Genomic DNA, 17,061 nt, shown 5'->3' on the forward strand with positions numbered 1-17,061 from the left:
TTGTTTATCAGATTGGAGGCCTTTGACCAGTGACGTGCTGCAGGGATCAGTACCAGGTCTTCTTGTTTGTCATATAAATGATGTGGATGAGAATGTAAGTGGCATAATTAGTAAGTTTGAAGTTGACACCAAAATTGGTGGTATAGTGGACCAGGTAGAAGGTTGTCTAAGGTTACAACAGGATATTGATCAACTGGGAAAGTGGGCAAGGGAATAGCAGGTGAAATTTAACTCGTGTCAGTATGAAGTAATGCATTTTGGGAAGTTAACCCAGGGCAGACATACACAGTGAATGACAGGGCCCTGAGGAGTGTTGCTGAACTAGGGGTACAAGTACATAGATCCCTGAAGGTGGCAACACAGGTAGACGGGGTGGTGAAAAAGGTATGTGTCATGCTTGCCTTCATCAGCCGAGGTGTTGAGTGCAAGAGTTGGGATGTCATCTTATAGTTGTACACAACCTTGGTTGGGCCACACTTGGACTATTATGTGCATTTCTGGTTGCCACATTATAAGAAGGATGTGATTAAGCTACAGATGGTGCAGAAAAAATTCATAAGGATGTTGTCTGGATTGGAATGCTTGAGTTATAAGGAGAGATTGGATAGGATAGGTCTGTTTTCCCTGGAGTGAAGGAGGCTGAGAAGTGATGTGACAGCGGTATTTAAAATTATGAGAGGCACAAATAGGGTAGATAGCTAGAATTTGTTTCCCACGGTAGGGTGTCTAAGACTAGAGGGCAGAGGTTTAAGAGAAGCAAAGGACTGCAGATGCTGGAATCTAGATGAAAAACACAATGATGCTGGAGGAACTCAGCAGGCCAGGCAGCATCCATGGAGAAAAGTAGGCGATCAACGTTTCGGGTCAGGACCTTTCTTCAGAACTGAAGGACTTAAGGTCCTTAAGAAGGGTCCTGACCCAAAACATTGTCTGCCTGCTTTTCTGTACGGATGCTGCCTGGCCTGCTGAGTTCCTCCAGCATCATCGTGTTTTTCATCGGGCATAGCTTGAAGGTAAGGGAGGAGATTTAAAGAGGATCTGAGGGTTAGATTTTTCACATTAGTAGTTGGTATCTTGAATGAGCTGCCAGAGGAGGTGGTGGAGGCAGGAACAGTAACAACATTTAAGAGGCATCTGGACAGGAATTTGAATGAGCATGGCATAGAGGGATATGGAATTAATGCACGCAAGTGGGTTCAGTATCAATAGGCATGATGGTTGGAATAGATGTCGTGGCCCGAAGGTCCTGTTTCTATGCTGCACAACTCCATGACACACTGCACCACTTTGTGCTGCCCATGATGGAATTGAAGATTTTAAGGGTGGTGGATGAAGTATCAATCTAGTGGGCTTCTTAGTCCTAGACACTGTCAAACTCTTTGAATGAATACAAAATACACAGTACTTGCTCTCTGAATCTATGCTGACAGCACCTCCCAGACCCTCACCCTCTACCACTAAGAAGGACAAAGGTAACAGCTGCATGAGAACATCACCACCAGTAAGTCCAAATTTCACCCCATCCTGACTTTGGAAAAATATTCCTGTTCTTTTTGTTGTTTAAATCCTGAAACTCCGCACCCATCAGCCTTGTAGAAGTACCTTCACCAGAAGGACTGCAGTAGTTCAAGAAAGTGGCTTGTCAGTAACTTGCAATTACAGATGGGCAACAATCCAATCAAGAAAAATGAATGAATGAATAAATAAGGCTGTGAGTCGTAGATGAAGTTTCTCCCTCAACCAACACCATTAACATCAATTCCTGTCCTCATTCAATCATTTGAATATCAGGGGATATTTGTGTGGAGCTCTGTATAGACATATTCCGATGAGACAGGGGAGTCATTTTAAAATTAAATTTTAAATTTTTAAAAAAAATTTTTTTGAATTTTATTTACAGCGTGGTAACAGGCCCTTCCGGCCCAATGAGTCTGCGCCGCCCATTTTAAACCCAAATTAACCTACCCGTGCGTCTTTGCAATGTGGGAGGAAACGGAGCACCCGGAGGAAACCCACGCAGACACGGGAGAACGTATAAACTCCTTACAGACAGCGATGGGAATCGAACCCCGATCGCTGGCGCTGTAATAGCATTGCGCTAAGCGCTACGCTACCGTACCGTGATAGGATACAGGAACCATGGTGTACAAAGGCTATAATAAATCTAGTCAGAAGGAAAAGAAAAGCATACAAAAGGTACAGAGAGCTAGGTAATGTTAGAGATCTGGAGGAGTACAAGGCTAAAAGGAAGGAACTTAAGAAAGAGATTAGGAGAGCCAGAAGGGGACATGAGAAGGAAAACCCCAAGGCGTTCTACAAGTATGTGAAGAGTAAGAGGATGAAATGCGAAAGGATAGGGCCTATCAAGTGCAGCAGTGGGAAAGTGTGTATGGATCCGGAAGAAATAGCAGAGGTACTTAATGAATACTTTACGTCAGTATTCACCACGGTAAAAGATCTGGGGGATCATAGTGGGGACTTGCAGCGGCCTGAAAAGATTGAGCGTGTAGATATTAGAAAAGAGGTGGTGCTGAAACTTTTGCAAAGCATCAAGTTAGATAAGTCGCCGGGACTGGATGAGATGTACCCCAGGTTGCTGTGGGAGGCAAGGGAGGAGATTGCGGAGCCTCTGACGATGATCTTTGTGTCGTCCATGGAGATGGGAGAGGTTCCGGAAGATTGGAGGGTTGTGGATGTTGTTCCCTTATTCAAGAAAGGGAGTAGGGATAGCCCAGGAAATTATAGACCGGTGAGTCTTACCTCAGTGGTTGGTAAGCTGATGGAGAAGATCCTGAGAGACAGGATTTATGAATATTTGGAGAGGTATAATATGATTAGGAATAGCCAGCATGGCTTTGTTAAGAGCTGGTCCTGCCTTACGAGCCTGATTGAATTTTTTGAGGATGTGACTAAGCACATCGATGAAGGGAGAGCTGTAGATGTAGTGTATGTGGATTTCAGCAAGGCATTTGATAAGGTACCCCATGGGAGGCTTATGGAGAAGGTGAGGAGACATGGGATCCAAGGGGACATTGCAGTGTGGTTCCAGAACTAGCTGGCCCACAGAAGGCAAAGAGTGGTTGTTGAAGGGTTGTATTCTGAGTGGAGGTCGGTGATCAGTTGTGCACCTCAGGGATCTGTACTGGAACCCTTACTCTTTGTGATTTTTATAAACGACCTGGATGAGGAAGTGGAGGGGTGGGTTAGTAAGTTTGCGGATGATACGAAGGTTGGGGGTGTTGTGGATAGTTTGAAGGGCTGTCAGAGGTTACAGAGGGACATAGATAGGATGCAGAGTTGAGCTGAGAAGTGGCAGATGCAGTTCAACCCAGATAAGTGTGAAGTGGTTCATTTTGGTAGGTCAAATATGTTGGCGGAATATAGTCTTAATGATAGGACTCTTGGCAGTCTGGAGGATCAGAGGGATCTTGGGGTCCGAGACCATAGGACGCTCAAAGCGGCTGCGCAGGTTGACTCTGTGGTTAAGAAGGCATATGGTGTATTGTCCTTCATCAATCCGGGAATTAAATTTAGGAGCCGTGAGGTATTATTGCAGCTATATAGGTCCCTGGTCAGACCCCACTTGGAGTATTGTGCTCAGTTCTTGTCGACTCACTACAGGAAAGATGTGGAAGCCATAGAGAGGGTGCAGAGGAGATTTACAAGGATGCTGCCTGGGATGCGGAGCATGCCTTACGAAAGCAGGTTGAGGGAACTCGGCCTTTTCTCCTTGGAGAGACAGAGGATGAGGGGTGACCTGATAGAGGTGTATGAGATGATGAGAGGTATTGATAGGGTAGATAGTCAGAGGCTTTTCCCCAGGGCTGAATTGGTGGCCACAAAGGGACATAGGTTTAAGGTGCTGGGGAGTAGATATAGAGGAGATGTCAGGGGTAGTTTTTTTACTCAGAGAGTGGTGAGTGCGTGATATGGGCTGCCGGAAATGGTGATGGAGGCTGATATGATAGGGTCTTTCAAGAGACTGTTGGATAGGTACATGGAGCTGAGAAAAATAGAGGGCTATGGGTAAGCCTAGTAATTTCTAGGGTAGGGACATGTTCGGCACGGCTTTGTGGGCCGAAGAGCCTGAATTGAGCTGTAGTTTTTCTATGTTCTATTTGCTATTTTATGGAATCTTTGTGTTCTGCTGCACTTACCTCCACATCATCAGTTTTAAATAAACCATTGGACGAAGAGCTTTGGGATACGAGGATACGAAATAACATGACTAAAATGCGTGTGTTTTCCTTCTGACACTTATGCTGAAATGGAACAAGCTTTCTTTTAATATTTTCAGGAATGACTATGAAGAACTAGCACAGCAATGTAAGACCTTTGCAAAAGATCTCCTCGCACAAGCCCGGAACTCCCGTGAACTGGAGGTTATTCTAAATCGCACGTCAAGTGATGAGCCAATTGATAAGAGAGGATTGCTTGAAGAGAGGATGAACCTAAGTCGACTTAAACTAGCAATTAAGTACAACCAGAAGGAGGTACGTGATCTGACTATATCTCTAACTCATTCTGTTGTGAAGGAATAAAATTGATAAATATAAGATGCATATAAACTGGTTAAAAAAAATCAATCTTTGTGGTGCACAATCAATTCTTATACTATATAGTATATGTCAGGTATTTTCATGACTGTTAAGGAGGGCTTGCATTTTCTTTTGTTTTTAATCAATGTAAGCCCAGAGGCGCACTTGGGCAATTGTCGTTTTCATCCGTAAAACTGTATGCTGGCAATAAATTTCAAAGATACACAATTTACATTTTCATACATTTTGTTTTAAGAAAGCCACATGTGACTTTCAAAATGCTCACATGGACCACGAGCCAATGGCATTTGTCTGTGGGATCTGCTGGTCAGCAGGTGGCATGGGTAAATAAAAAGCCAGAAAAGTTTAAAAAAAAAGTCAGCTCAACAACAAAAAGACATTCACAGTTATATGAAAGAAAATGAAGACTGTTAAGAAATAATTAAAGATGTGAACTCATTTGTTATTGTTATCTGTGTCAACTTGGATTTATTGTGCAATAGACCAAAAGTTGATGAACCCCTTGAGTGCTTTTTGTTAAACAACAAAAACATTCACCAAATAAAAAGTAAAACTTCAAGCCCTTTTTATCATATAACTCTATAGTTAATTATTGCTTTTCACTTTTATTGTATCTCCTGCAGTTTGTGGCTCAGTCAAATTGCCAGCAGTTTTTGAATACAGTCTGGTTTGGGCAGATGGCAGGCTACAGGCGGAAGCACACCTGTAAGAAGATTCTGACTGTTCTTTCAGTTGCCACCTTGTGGCCAGTGCTGTCCCTTTGTTACCTGCTGGCACCAAAGTCTCGAGTGGGAAGAGTCATTCACACTCCATTCATGAAATTCATCATTCATAGTGCATCATATTTCACATTTCTACTGCTACTGAACTTGTACTCTCTGGTGTACAATGAAGACAAGAAAAACACAATGGGCCCAGCACTAGAGATGATCGATTACCTCTTGATCATATGGATAATCGGTAAATCAAGTTACTATTATTTATTTATCATTCTCCTCTGTTTATCTCTTATCCTCTGTTCCTTGTTTGAGACTGATGAGCGGCAGCAGATGCAAAGTGTGCTATTTGTTCTGCATTACCCAATGGGAAGTTGTATGAAGTTTCACACAAGTGGGCTGAAACTTCCTTAAATTGAAGAATGCCCCAGTTCCGGAATTGATTGTAAGTGCTCAGTGCAATTTTTAGGGAGCTTGTGTTGATGCCTAGTTGAACCCACTTTGTATCATTACAAGCTGTATGATATAATTCTTGGGGAGAGAAACTGGAGCATTTTAGGATTGCCAATAGAAGTTGATTACAGTCCTAAACTCGCTGACAGCTATTTAGTTTTGGTTGTTTTTCCTATTTAAAGATTATTTTGTGTTTTCTAATGAATGTAAAGTTTGCAATCTTCTTGAGTTGAAAAGATTACAGTAGCAACTTTTAAAAAAAAGAGTTAGAAAATATATGGAAAGTAGAATAAATAAAAAAGGCAGTGGGAAAAGAGTGAGACAGATTGGTTTAGGTTTCAGAGCCGGCTCTGGTACAAGGGCTGAATGACCTTTTGTGTTGTACAGTTCCATGATAATCCATTAAGCTTGTGTTGATATAGCAGACAAAGTGTAATGATACTTCACTTACTGTTGTTAACGTGTGCTGCTCTGTTGTGTTGCATCTACCAACATATTGCATCTATGTAGGTTGATTGGGATTGTTCAGAGGCTAACATGCGAAAGCAATCACACTGGATCAGGAACTAAACCTGCCTCAAAGATGCTCAATTCCAGTTTATTGATTTTAACTTCAGCCATCAGGGTTTCCCATACCTGAGGGAAACTTGGCAACTGGATATAGGTTTTAGTTTTGCATTATTGCTTGCCAGCTAGGAGAAGCAGAAATATATCACCCAGGCTCAAAAATAGTGCTGAGAATAAAAGTCCCAGCAAATTCTAGCCTAATTAGTATGTCCACCATACCACTTAGTCTTGTACGTTGTGGTTTTGTGCCTTGCATAGTTTTATTTTGTATGGAGCAGCTCTGCACCCACAAGAGATCTAACATTACAAATATTATGAAATGGAATTTCCTGTGTCACAAACCAGCAACAAAAGAAACACACTGAGCATGATTCAGTGTTAAAAACTATTTTATTAATCACTACTTATGATAATACGTAAAATAAAAGTAAAAAAAAATGTTAGTATGTTAGAATTCAAGAATGTTAAACCTTGAACGTTAACCCCAAAACTAAACTCTTCGTGTGTGTGTGTGTGTGTGTGACAAAGTCCAAAACTCCCAGTTCCGGAATGGTTCTTAAAGTTCAGTTCCGTAAGCCATAAGGTGAAACGTGAGCAAGGGCTTCTTCAACAACCACCGTTGTCTGAAGATAAGATGTAGATGTAGAAAAACATAGAGAGAGTAAATACGAAATCCAAATGTTCCACGATGGAACCCAAACGACACTTCAGTGTTTACTCGGTAGTGACTTCCTCACCCCGCAAGCATCCGAACCGTGGTCGTCCACACACAAATACCTGTTTCCTTCTACAGGTCAGCAACAAAGTGAACTCCACCGGATTACTTCCAACTTCCAACTTCCATACATGGATTTCAGTGGCAAACACAGTTATTGTTTCTCATCCATCGATAGAGAAAACAAGCAGGCTGGTGTCTCTCTCCCTTCTCTCTCTCTCTCCCTCTTCTTCTTCTTCAACAACGTCATTACGTCCTTTATCTTCTATTGACGTAAGCACGCCCCACACACACATACACACACACTCTCTATCTTAAAGGGACTTTCACTGAGTCCGTAACACCTGGGGATGGTGAATTGTCTGCCTAGTATGAAACCAGTTGTAAATCCCTTGGAAATGCTTTGACAGTTGATTAAGCCATGCCCTCCCCAGCTGAACTGCCTGAAAGTTTGCAAATGTTATTAAAATTAACACATTGAGAGATGTTTTAAATTAAATTAGAAATCACTAAAACAACAAGAACAATTAAGTATATTGAAATTTTCAGTTAACTGAAAAATAATTGAAATTACCTTTAACTGCCCCACATTTATTCCTCTGCATTGAAATGAGTGGAGACGCTGAACCTGTGCCAGGTCTAACCTTGCGCATGTTCGGAAGGTTGATTTCCCTCTGTAACTGCTGGAAAACTGCAGGAAGTTGGCACTCTGCCACTGGCATCCATAAGGAACTCAACACCAGAGGACATTGGAAATGCCAGTGGCTAGGATATCTTGGGAAGTTTGGGACTTCCATGTCTGTACCCACTAATGTGGGAGTTTCAAAATTTCTGACTAGTTCAGTGATCCACTTTAATCTTATAAACATTCTATTCATTTCAAGTTGCAACTCGGTTTATTTTATCTCCTTCTGTTTCTTTCATAGTCGGTGAATAGAACACAAAATTTGTACAGTGACCCATCCTTGTGTACTTATTGTCACGAGGTCACTCGAGCAGTACAGGTACAATAGTTGCCAGTAAGATAAATGACTGGTTAATGTGTTTATTTTGCCACTGGCTCAGAGGTTAGTGTTGGCCAAGATAAATCACTGCAGTTCTTTAGCAAGATGTCATTGGGTTTATTTATCTCCATTTGACTGGCTGGCGAGATCTGGGTGAACATCTCATTTGTAGGTGCTTCTTTTTGGGACCTCAAAGCTGTTATGAGAGCCCCTAATAAATGTGGTAAGCAATTAGAGTGAATTCTTTACCTCCTGAATGGTGGGAATGCTAGGTGGCAGATAGTTGAGGTGAGGTGCAGCAAAGAGTTGAGGTGGGAAACAGCAGTCTTTAAGGAGAAGCTAGGTAACAGACAAGATGGGTGGAAATGGTCTTGTTGAAGCAAGGTGGAGGGTTGGATGAAGTAGAACGTAAGAAGATTAATTTGGGGCATAAGAACTGACATCAGGGATGTCCACAGGAATTTAAAATTACCATTTTTAGAAGGGCATGTTAAAGATACACCCCATTTTATACATATAAATAGAGTCATCCTTAAAGCACTGCATCCTTGTTGGATTTTCCTCCCTTCACAATGGACGTTGGGCCAAAAGCCCTGTCACTCTGCTGTAATCCCCAGCAGTGCACCACTCCCTTGGTGCTCTGTGCATAGACTATGTCATAAGGTCCTGAAGTGGAATGTCAACCCATAATCATCTAGTGTTCTGGACCACTGCTCTAGAGACATGAGTTCAGACCCCTTCTTGGCAGCTGCGGAATTTAAGTTCAAGTAATTAAATGAAGCTGTATTTAAAAAAAACTATTTTCAGTCGTGGTGACAATGAAATTGATACATTGCCATAAAACCCTACCTAGTTCATTAATGTCCTGTGACCATGTGGGATTCCCCAGTGACCTACCAGCTTCTTCCCGTGTCTCAAAGGTGTGCTGGTAGGTCACTGTCACATGCCCTTAATGTAGATGGGTGATAGGAGGATCTCGGAGGAGTTGATGGATGTGTGATAGAGAATAAGTTAGAGGGAAGGAAATGGGTAATGGGACTGATGGGAATGCTGAGAGCCAACTAGACTTCATGGGCCAAATGGCCTCCTTCTATGTTGCTTCTAAAAGAAGAATCTAAGTTGAATAGTAATTCCTTTTGTTTAAAAAATAAAATCTTATGTAAAACACACTATACATAAATTAATCTAAAAGCAAGATTTTAATGCATCCAGTTATATGTCTTGTGTTATTAGTGTGTAACTGTTCATTAATGTTAGTAGAATAGCACACAATTCAGAAATGGAATTGAAATATCTGTCTAAACAGGTCCTCAAAACTTGCTACACTTAGCAAAGGTTTACTACTGATCCTGATATAGAATTGTTCAGCTACCTTCAGAAATGCCTGTGTACTTTTTGCCAAAAGTTCACTTTTTTGAAAGGATTTCAACAGCCTTCTGTAGAAAACTATTTCACAGCTCCACTGGTGCTCAAGATTCAGCCGAGAGAATGTGTTTGATCTTTTTATTGGACTGCTGTAGAACTTGAAGCATACAACTTTCCATCATGATATGTCCACAAACTTACTCTGCATATGTTTGCAAGCAAGTGTTGAAGTTGACATTGGCGGGCTTGGGCCAAGAGCTTGAATCATTTCTACATTTTCTTGGCCATTGGAAGTTTTGGGAATAGAGAACCCAGCAGGTGGAAATCACTGTTTGTTCACAGGCATTGAAACTTGGCAATTTTGTTGGCCAAAGTATGTTAATTGATAAAAATGCTGTCAAGCTAAAATTATTTCCTCAGTAGGATTGAGAGTCAAAAATTCAAACCTTGTTTTTTTTGGTGGGTTGGAGATTTTGTGGAAGAATGGAACATGATAATGAGAAGAATAGCCAGAGTAAACCTAATACAGGCATGGAAAAACGGTGTTTAAAAATAATTTGACAGTATTGAAATACTTCTAACTAGTGTTAAAATTTTGTGAAGTAAACCAGCAGTCTAATGTAACTAGTTAGTGGATTTATGTTATGTCATTTGTTGAATCAAATTTCTGAATCGCAGGGTAGCTTCTTAACAATTCTTGAAAGTAATCCTGACATTTACACTTGGTTGATTTTCCATTGAAACATCCCTTTTTGGTCGACGCAGATATGGTGGGACGAAGGGCCTGTTCTTGCGCTGTTCGATGTAGTGCTGTGTAATTCTCCAAAGAGCCATGTATCATATATGAAGTTTATCCTTTTGGAATTGTTGAGCTGAAATTCAGTGAAGAGAGATGATGGGGTTTTAAATGTTCTAAAGGTTCTGTGAATAAATGCACAATTTGGTACAATAGTGAATCTCACACTTATGGGGGAGGCTGGGTTCGATCCTTTGCAGGTATCAGCTTGACCAATGAGGAAGGCACTGCAATTGCTCTTGATGCTTCTCACACAAAGGAACATGATATCTGTCCAGTAATTCCTGCTGCAAAGGATATGTTTGCAGATGGTAAGGACTAAGAATGGACTCGGCTGTGATTGCATCATGTTAAGTTGGCTGCCAATCTTCTTTTAAGCCAGTCCCTTGGGGTTGAGGTTGACTCTAGTTCTGTTGGCCCTAAATGAAATCAGGAAAGTCTTCTTCACAAAGGATTACACAGAAACGGGCTATTTGGCCCAACCAGTGTATGCAACAATTAAGCCTCCTCCCATCTTTCTTCATTTAACTTTGTCAGTGAAACCCTTTATTCCGTCCTCCCATGTGTGCTCCTTCAGTATCTTCTTAAATGCACCAATACTTATTGCTATCACTGATCCCTGTGGTAGAGAGTTCCACATTCTCACCACAATTTGGAATTCCCAAATGGATCTCATGGGTACTCAAAATCTGTTACACTTTTCCACAAAGGCTTGGGAATAATGGGGGTGAATTCAATATATACAATGTATGACTGATAGAATTTTGTTTATTGAAAATATGAATAGAGATGGAACAAAGGCAAAAATATTTAGTTGCGATGCAGATTGGTTGTAATTTAATCGTATAATAGAACATATTTTAGGGGATGAATGGCCCTTCTCATATTCACAAGTTTTTATGTTCACGTTTTCAGAGAAATGTGACAGCAATCCAGTGTGATATGAGGTCAAATGTTTGACTTCTGAGGGAGAAGGTTTACCTCCTTGAACTATGCCTAGTGACACTGCTCTGACACTTCATACCACCCGGTGAAGAGCCTTTAAAGAAACATGTTTCAGGAACATCATTTAGCAGACATTTAGTCCATTTGTACCATACAAGGGAGCTCTATAATGTGCCCTGGAGGAACCTGGTAGAATTGTAGTATTTTTCTGCATAATGTACAACATTGCTGTTGAAAAGCAGGTGTTTACTTGTCAAAGAGGAGTAGTGATGAGGTATGCGAGGAGGAGGAGGAGGAGAAGGCAAACGCTAATGACAGAGAGCTGGCAGAAGTTGTAAAGCCACAGTAAGAGGCCTTCAGGGTTTGGCAGTGTTTGAATGATACTTTTTTTTGCCCTGAAGGGTTGCCCTAATGTTTATTCACTTTTTTTTAGGTACTAGTGCTTGTATGGGGGAAATTGAGGTTTAAAAGGAAACTAATGACTAAATTATTCAGTGATGTGTCGCATCTTTAATAATGAGATACAGTATGTTGGATGAGAGGAAGTGCTGCATTTTGCTTATAATGGGCGCACCAGAGTACGAGCAGCTTTCTCCTTTTGTTGCCTCTTCCTGCCATAATACCAGGTTTCTATAATGTGTCAGTCTCAGTGAGCAGTGCTCTAGTCTTTGAGTCAAACCCCTTGTGGGTTCAAAATCCATCCCAGAGACTATAGCACAAGAATCAAGGCTTAATGGCTAGTCATAACTAAGGATCTACTTTATTAGCAGGACAGGTCACCTTTCAGATGTAGTGTTAAACCAAGGCCTTTACTAACTTCTCAGGTGGATGTAAACGAGCCCTTCAAAGAAGAGCATGTGAGTTATCCTTGGTGTCCTGTCCATTATTTATCTCCCAGTTATTATCAACAAATAGATTACCTAGCTGTAGAAGTGTGATGTGTGTAAAAAAAAAAAATCAAAAAAATTGATTACATTTAAAGATTTCAAAAATACTTAATTGGTTTCAAAGGGTTCTGGGGCACCTGAGGTTGGGAAAGGTACCATATACTTAGAAGCCTGCTAAGGATTTCCATGTGAGCAGCAAGCCACCTTTCTTGACACTTCAAAGACCAAGTTTGGTCCTGCTTGTGTACCAGGGATCAGCTTTCATATTCTGGCTTCAGTTTGTGTATTTTGCCTTCAGGAGCCTTTAGTGACCAAAGGCAGCTGCAGACAAGGGACTGGAAGAGACTTGAACCTCACTCATTTGTTTCTTTTGGTTTTTGTCACAAAGATCACTTGGACGCAGTAATTTTCAACAAGTATCCACGTCCAATATAGAGTCATACAGCCCCAAAACAGGCCCTTTTGCCCAACTCGTCCATGCGAACCAAGTTGTCTCCTTGAGCTAGTCCTATTTCCCTGTGTTTGACCCATATCCCTCTAAGCCTTTCCTATCCATGTACTTGTCCAAATGTCTTTTAAATGTTGTAATTGTACCTGCCTCTATCACTTCCTCTGGCAGCTCGTTCCATATACCCACCACCCTCTGTGAGGGGGGAGAAAAAGAAGTTGCCCCTCAGATCCCTTTTTAAATTTTTCCCCTCTCACTTTAAACCTGTGCCCTCTTTGGACATTAGTATGTAAATCATATGAAAGGGAAGGCTATAGATGAAATCGTGGAAGATGGGTTGACCTAGGATACTGCCTTAGAGACAAAGAATCATGACTGTATTACCCTTGAGAAAATCATTTGCAGCATTGTCTTGAATAACATCCATAGCATTGTTCTGGAGCTGCGGCTATTGTCCTACAAATAGCCACCTTTATGCAAGGATAACACTAGTCAGCAGAGAGTTTCCCTCTTTACCCTGTGCTGCTTGTTGCCACACTGGGTCAAATGCTGATGATGTCAAGGGCGATCACTCTGACTCACTTTAGTGCACTCAGAACGCCAGCTAATCAACACTAGCATATTATGGGTGACTGAGCTGCGCTGGACAGCTTTGTCAACAGCTTCTCCTCATACCACTGGATTGAAGTTTGGGACTGCTGTCAGTGAACCAGATTCTGTTGCTTTTGCTTTCCCAGAAGCTGCAAATTCTTTGATTGGCTTAGATGCTTGTGTGCTGTTTGCACCAATTATACGTGGTGTTAGCTAAGCAGGTGCTTTTGGATTGATCACTTTGGTATCTCCAAAACGCATTTTCAATGCCCTGAAGGCAAATTGAGCATCGATATTTTCCTGGCGACACATTGTAAAGAATGCATAGAAAAATCAATTTCACTCCATACAGTGAATGCATTCTGAGTACAGTCAGCATCAAGTGTAGTTAGACCACAGTTGTGGTATGAAGCATATAATTCAATAACATTTGACACCTTCTAGCCACTAGGCATCAATTATAATTTACTTTTAGTCTTCAGCTAAATGCAAAGGGCAATGTAGTATTTCCTGAGTAATTATGTGGTACTTTAGCCTCCCTGTGGAAGGTTTTATTGGACATTTTAAAATGTTAAATTGTTCAAAATTATGCAGATGTCATCCTAAAGCTATGTCTTTTAAGAAATAGTTCTTGAGTCTCTGGTTCTCTGAATTTTAATACTGAATATAATGCAAAAACAAGTTAATTTCTCAGTGCCAGGAAGCTGCCTTATTGCCTGCAAGGCTTGGAAACAAATCCATTGCTTTTTTTTCTTTCCAAATTGTCACATTTATATTTACAGCATTTAGCAATCACAGAGTGTTTCTCAAGTCATAGAGTTACAGATTACAGGAGCAGGCCCTTCAGCCCAACATGTCCATGTGGACCATCAAGTACCTACCTACACTGATCCCATTTACCAGCACTTTTGTGCCTTAGCGATTCAAGTGCTCTTCTAGGTACTTAAAGGTTGTCAGAGTCTTTGCCTCCACCATTCCTTGGACCCTTCGGCCTTGCTAGTCTCTGCTGACTGAGAAGCCTGTCAAGGCTAATCCCATTTTCCTGCATTCCAGATTCCAGTCACCCTCTGGCTGGAAATGTATCCCTCAGATCCTTTCTAATCCTTCTATCCTTATCTAAAACCAGAGGGCATAGGTTTAAGGTATCTCTGCTGTGGGAAAACATTTCTCACTATCTATCCTATTTATGCTCTTCAATTTTGTATACCTCTGTCAGGTCACCCCTCGGCCTCCTCCACTCCAAGGAAAATAAACCCAGTGTATCTAGTCAATCCTCCTTACTAAAACGGTCCATCCCAGGCAACACCTTGATAAATTTCCTTGACACTCTGTCCAGTGCAATCACACTCTTCCTATTGTGTTGCAGCCAGAACTACGCACAGCATTCCAGTTGTAGCCTGGCCAATGTTTTATAAAGTTGTATTTTAACCTCCCTGTTGTTATATCCTATATATCCTGGCTAAAGAAGGCAAGTATCCCAAATGCTTTCTTCCTCACCTTATCTCCCTGTGCTGCCAGGGATCCTTGAACTAGTACACCAAGGTCTCTGTGTCCCTCAATAACCACCAGGGCCCTACCATTCATTGTTATGTCCTAGCCCAATTAGTCACAGAGTTTTAAGCACAGAAACAGGCCCTTCGGCCTTGCTAGTCTCTGCTGACTGAGAAGCCTGTCAATGCTAATCCCATCTTCCTGTATTTGGCCCATATCCCTCTATTCCTTTCCTGTCCAAATGTTTTTTTAAACACTATGATTGTACCTGCCTCTACCACCTCCTCTGGCAGCTTGCACCATATTCCCTAAGTATTTAAAGGAGATCTGAGGGGCAAGTGTGGGGGAAAAACCTGCCCCTCAGATCTCCTTTAAATATTTCCTCCCTCCCCTTAAACCTATGTCCTCTAGTTTTAGATTCCCCTACTCTTGGAAAAAGACAGGGTAGATAGTTAATGTATGCCGCTCATAATTTAAAAAATCTCAACAAGGTTGACTCTCAGCCTCCTGTGCTCCAGTGAAAACAATCCCAGCCTATCCAATTTCTCCTTGTAACTGAAGCCCTTCACTCCAGGCAACATCCTGATGAATCTCTTCTGCACTCTTGGTAACGCTACCACATACTTTCTATATTGTGGTGACCAAAACTGTGTACAATGTTCCAACACACACAAACTGCTGGAGGAAATCAACAGGTCAGGCAGCATTTACTGAGGGAAATAAACAGTTACTGTTTCGGGTTGAGACCCTTCATCAGGACTGGAAAGGAAGAGGGCAGAAGCCAGAATAAGAAGGCCGGGGGAGGGGAAGGAGCATGAGCTGGCAGGTGATAGGTGAGCTCAGGTGATAGGCGAGTCCAGGTGGGGGAGGGGGGATGAAAAGGAAGTGATGTAAGAAGCTGGGAGGTGATAGGTGGAAGAGGCAAAGGGCTGAAGAAGAAGGAATCGGTAGGAGAGGACAGTAGACCATGGAATAAGGGGAAGGAGGTGGAGAATAGGAAGGAGATAGAGGGCAGATCATGAGAGCAGGGGATGGGGAAGAGAAGGGGTGAGGGGTCCACAGGAATGAGATAAAACAAAAGGGGGGGAAGGGGAAAACAGAGGGGAGGGATAACTGGAAGTTAGAGAAATCGATGTTGATGCCTTGTGTCTCCGTACAATGTTCCAAGTGTGGCCCAACCAATGTCATGACCAGCTGCAATATGATATCCCAACACTTGTACTCCATACCCCTGCCTATGAAGACAAGCAAACTAAACACCACCTTCACTACTCTATGCACCTGTGTCACCATTTTCAGAGAGCTATGAACTTGCAGCTCAAGGTCCCTCTGTACATCAATGGATGAGATCCCAGACATTCACTTTATATGTCTGCCCCGTATCAGAGAACTCAAAATGCATTGCCTCACAATTGTCTGGACTACATCCCCTCTGCCATTGTTCTGTCCAACTTTCCAGCTGATCTATGCCCTCCTGTATCCTTGGGCAACTATCCTTACTATCTACAACTCTGCCAATTTTCATGTCATCAGCAAAATTGCTTATCAGACCACAGACCATCCATGTCACGTATGACAAAGAACAATGGTCCCGGCACTGATCCCTGCTGGCTACAGACTTCCAGTCAGAAAAACAACCTTCCACTGCTACCCTCTGCCTTTGATCGCCAAGCCAGTGTTGGATCCAAAACACCTTGGACCCCAGGTGCCCTAACTTTCTGGACCAGCCTACCATGTGGGAGCTTGTCAAAAATCTTGCTGAAGTTCATGTATACCATGTCTGTTGCCTTGCCTTCATTTTTTTTTAGTAATCTCCTCAAAGCATAAACTCCAGTCAGATTTTCCATGCACAAAACCATACTGACTCCCCTAATCAGTCCCTGCCTTTCCAAGTAATCATAGATCCTATCCCCAAGAAATTTTTCCAGTAGTTTGCCCACTACTGATGTAAGGCTCAGCGGCCTACAGTTTCCTTCTTATCCCTACAGCCCTTCATGAATAGGGGAAAAACATTAGCTGCCCTCCAATTTTCCAGAACCTTACCTGTGGCCCATGTAGGATCCCATGTGCAAGATCCCATGTGCGATCTTGCCAAAGGCTCTACTATAATTTGTTTATACTGCATCAACAGCAGTGCTGTCATTAACACACTTCTTTATCTCTTTTCAAAACAAGATCATCAAATTGATCAGACAGAATTCCCCACCAATAAAACTATGGTTATTATGTTTGATTAATCCTTGATTTTTCAAATGTGCTTTAGTCTTGTCCCCCAGACTTGTTTCCAATAACTTTCTGACCACTCATGTTCACCTCACTAGTCTGTATCACCTGCTGCCTTTCTTGAATAAAGGTACCATGAAGGTCCTCCAGTCATTCGGCACCTCACCTGTGGCCAGGGATAGTTTAAACATCTTTGTCAGACCCCCAGCAATCTTCTTCCTTGCCTTCTGTAGTAGCCTACGATAAATCTCATCGAGCCCTAGCAATTAATACCTCAAATGTCTAAATTGAGGGGTAATAA

General features: G+C 41.9%; 1 protein-coding gene across 4 annotated transcripts in view; it reads left to right on the plus strand.

Moving 5' to 3' along the window:
- trpc1 (transient receptor potential cation channel, subfamily C, member 1) overlaps positions 1 to 17,061 on the plus strand; it is a 56,466-nt gene that overhangs the window by 20,386 nt on the left and 19,019 nt on the right. For all 4 annotated transcript variants that reach the window (XM_052018972.1, XM_052018974.1, XM_052018975.1 and 1 more), the window contains 2 exons: positions 4,298 to 4,493; positions 5,183 to 5,519. In XM_052018972.1, coding sequence (XP_051874932.1) covers positions 4,298 to 4,493; positions 5,183 to 5,519 — 533 coding nt within the window. The remainder of the gene's footprint in view (positions 1 to 4,297; positions 4,494 to 5,182; positions 5,520 to 17,061) is intronic.

This window comes from Pristis pectinata, chromosome 6 (genome assembly GCF_009764475.1).
Source record: "Pristis pectinata isolate sPriPec2 chromosome 6, sPriPec2.1.pri, whole genome shotgun sequence".
Lineage (NCBI taxonomy): Eukaryota > Metazoa > Chordata > Chondrichthyes > Rhinopristiformes > Pristidae > Pristis > Pristis pectinata.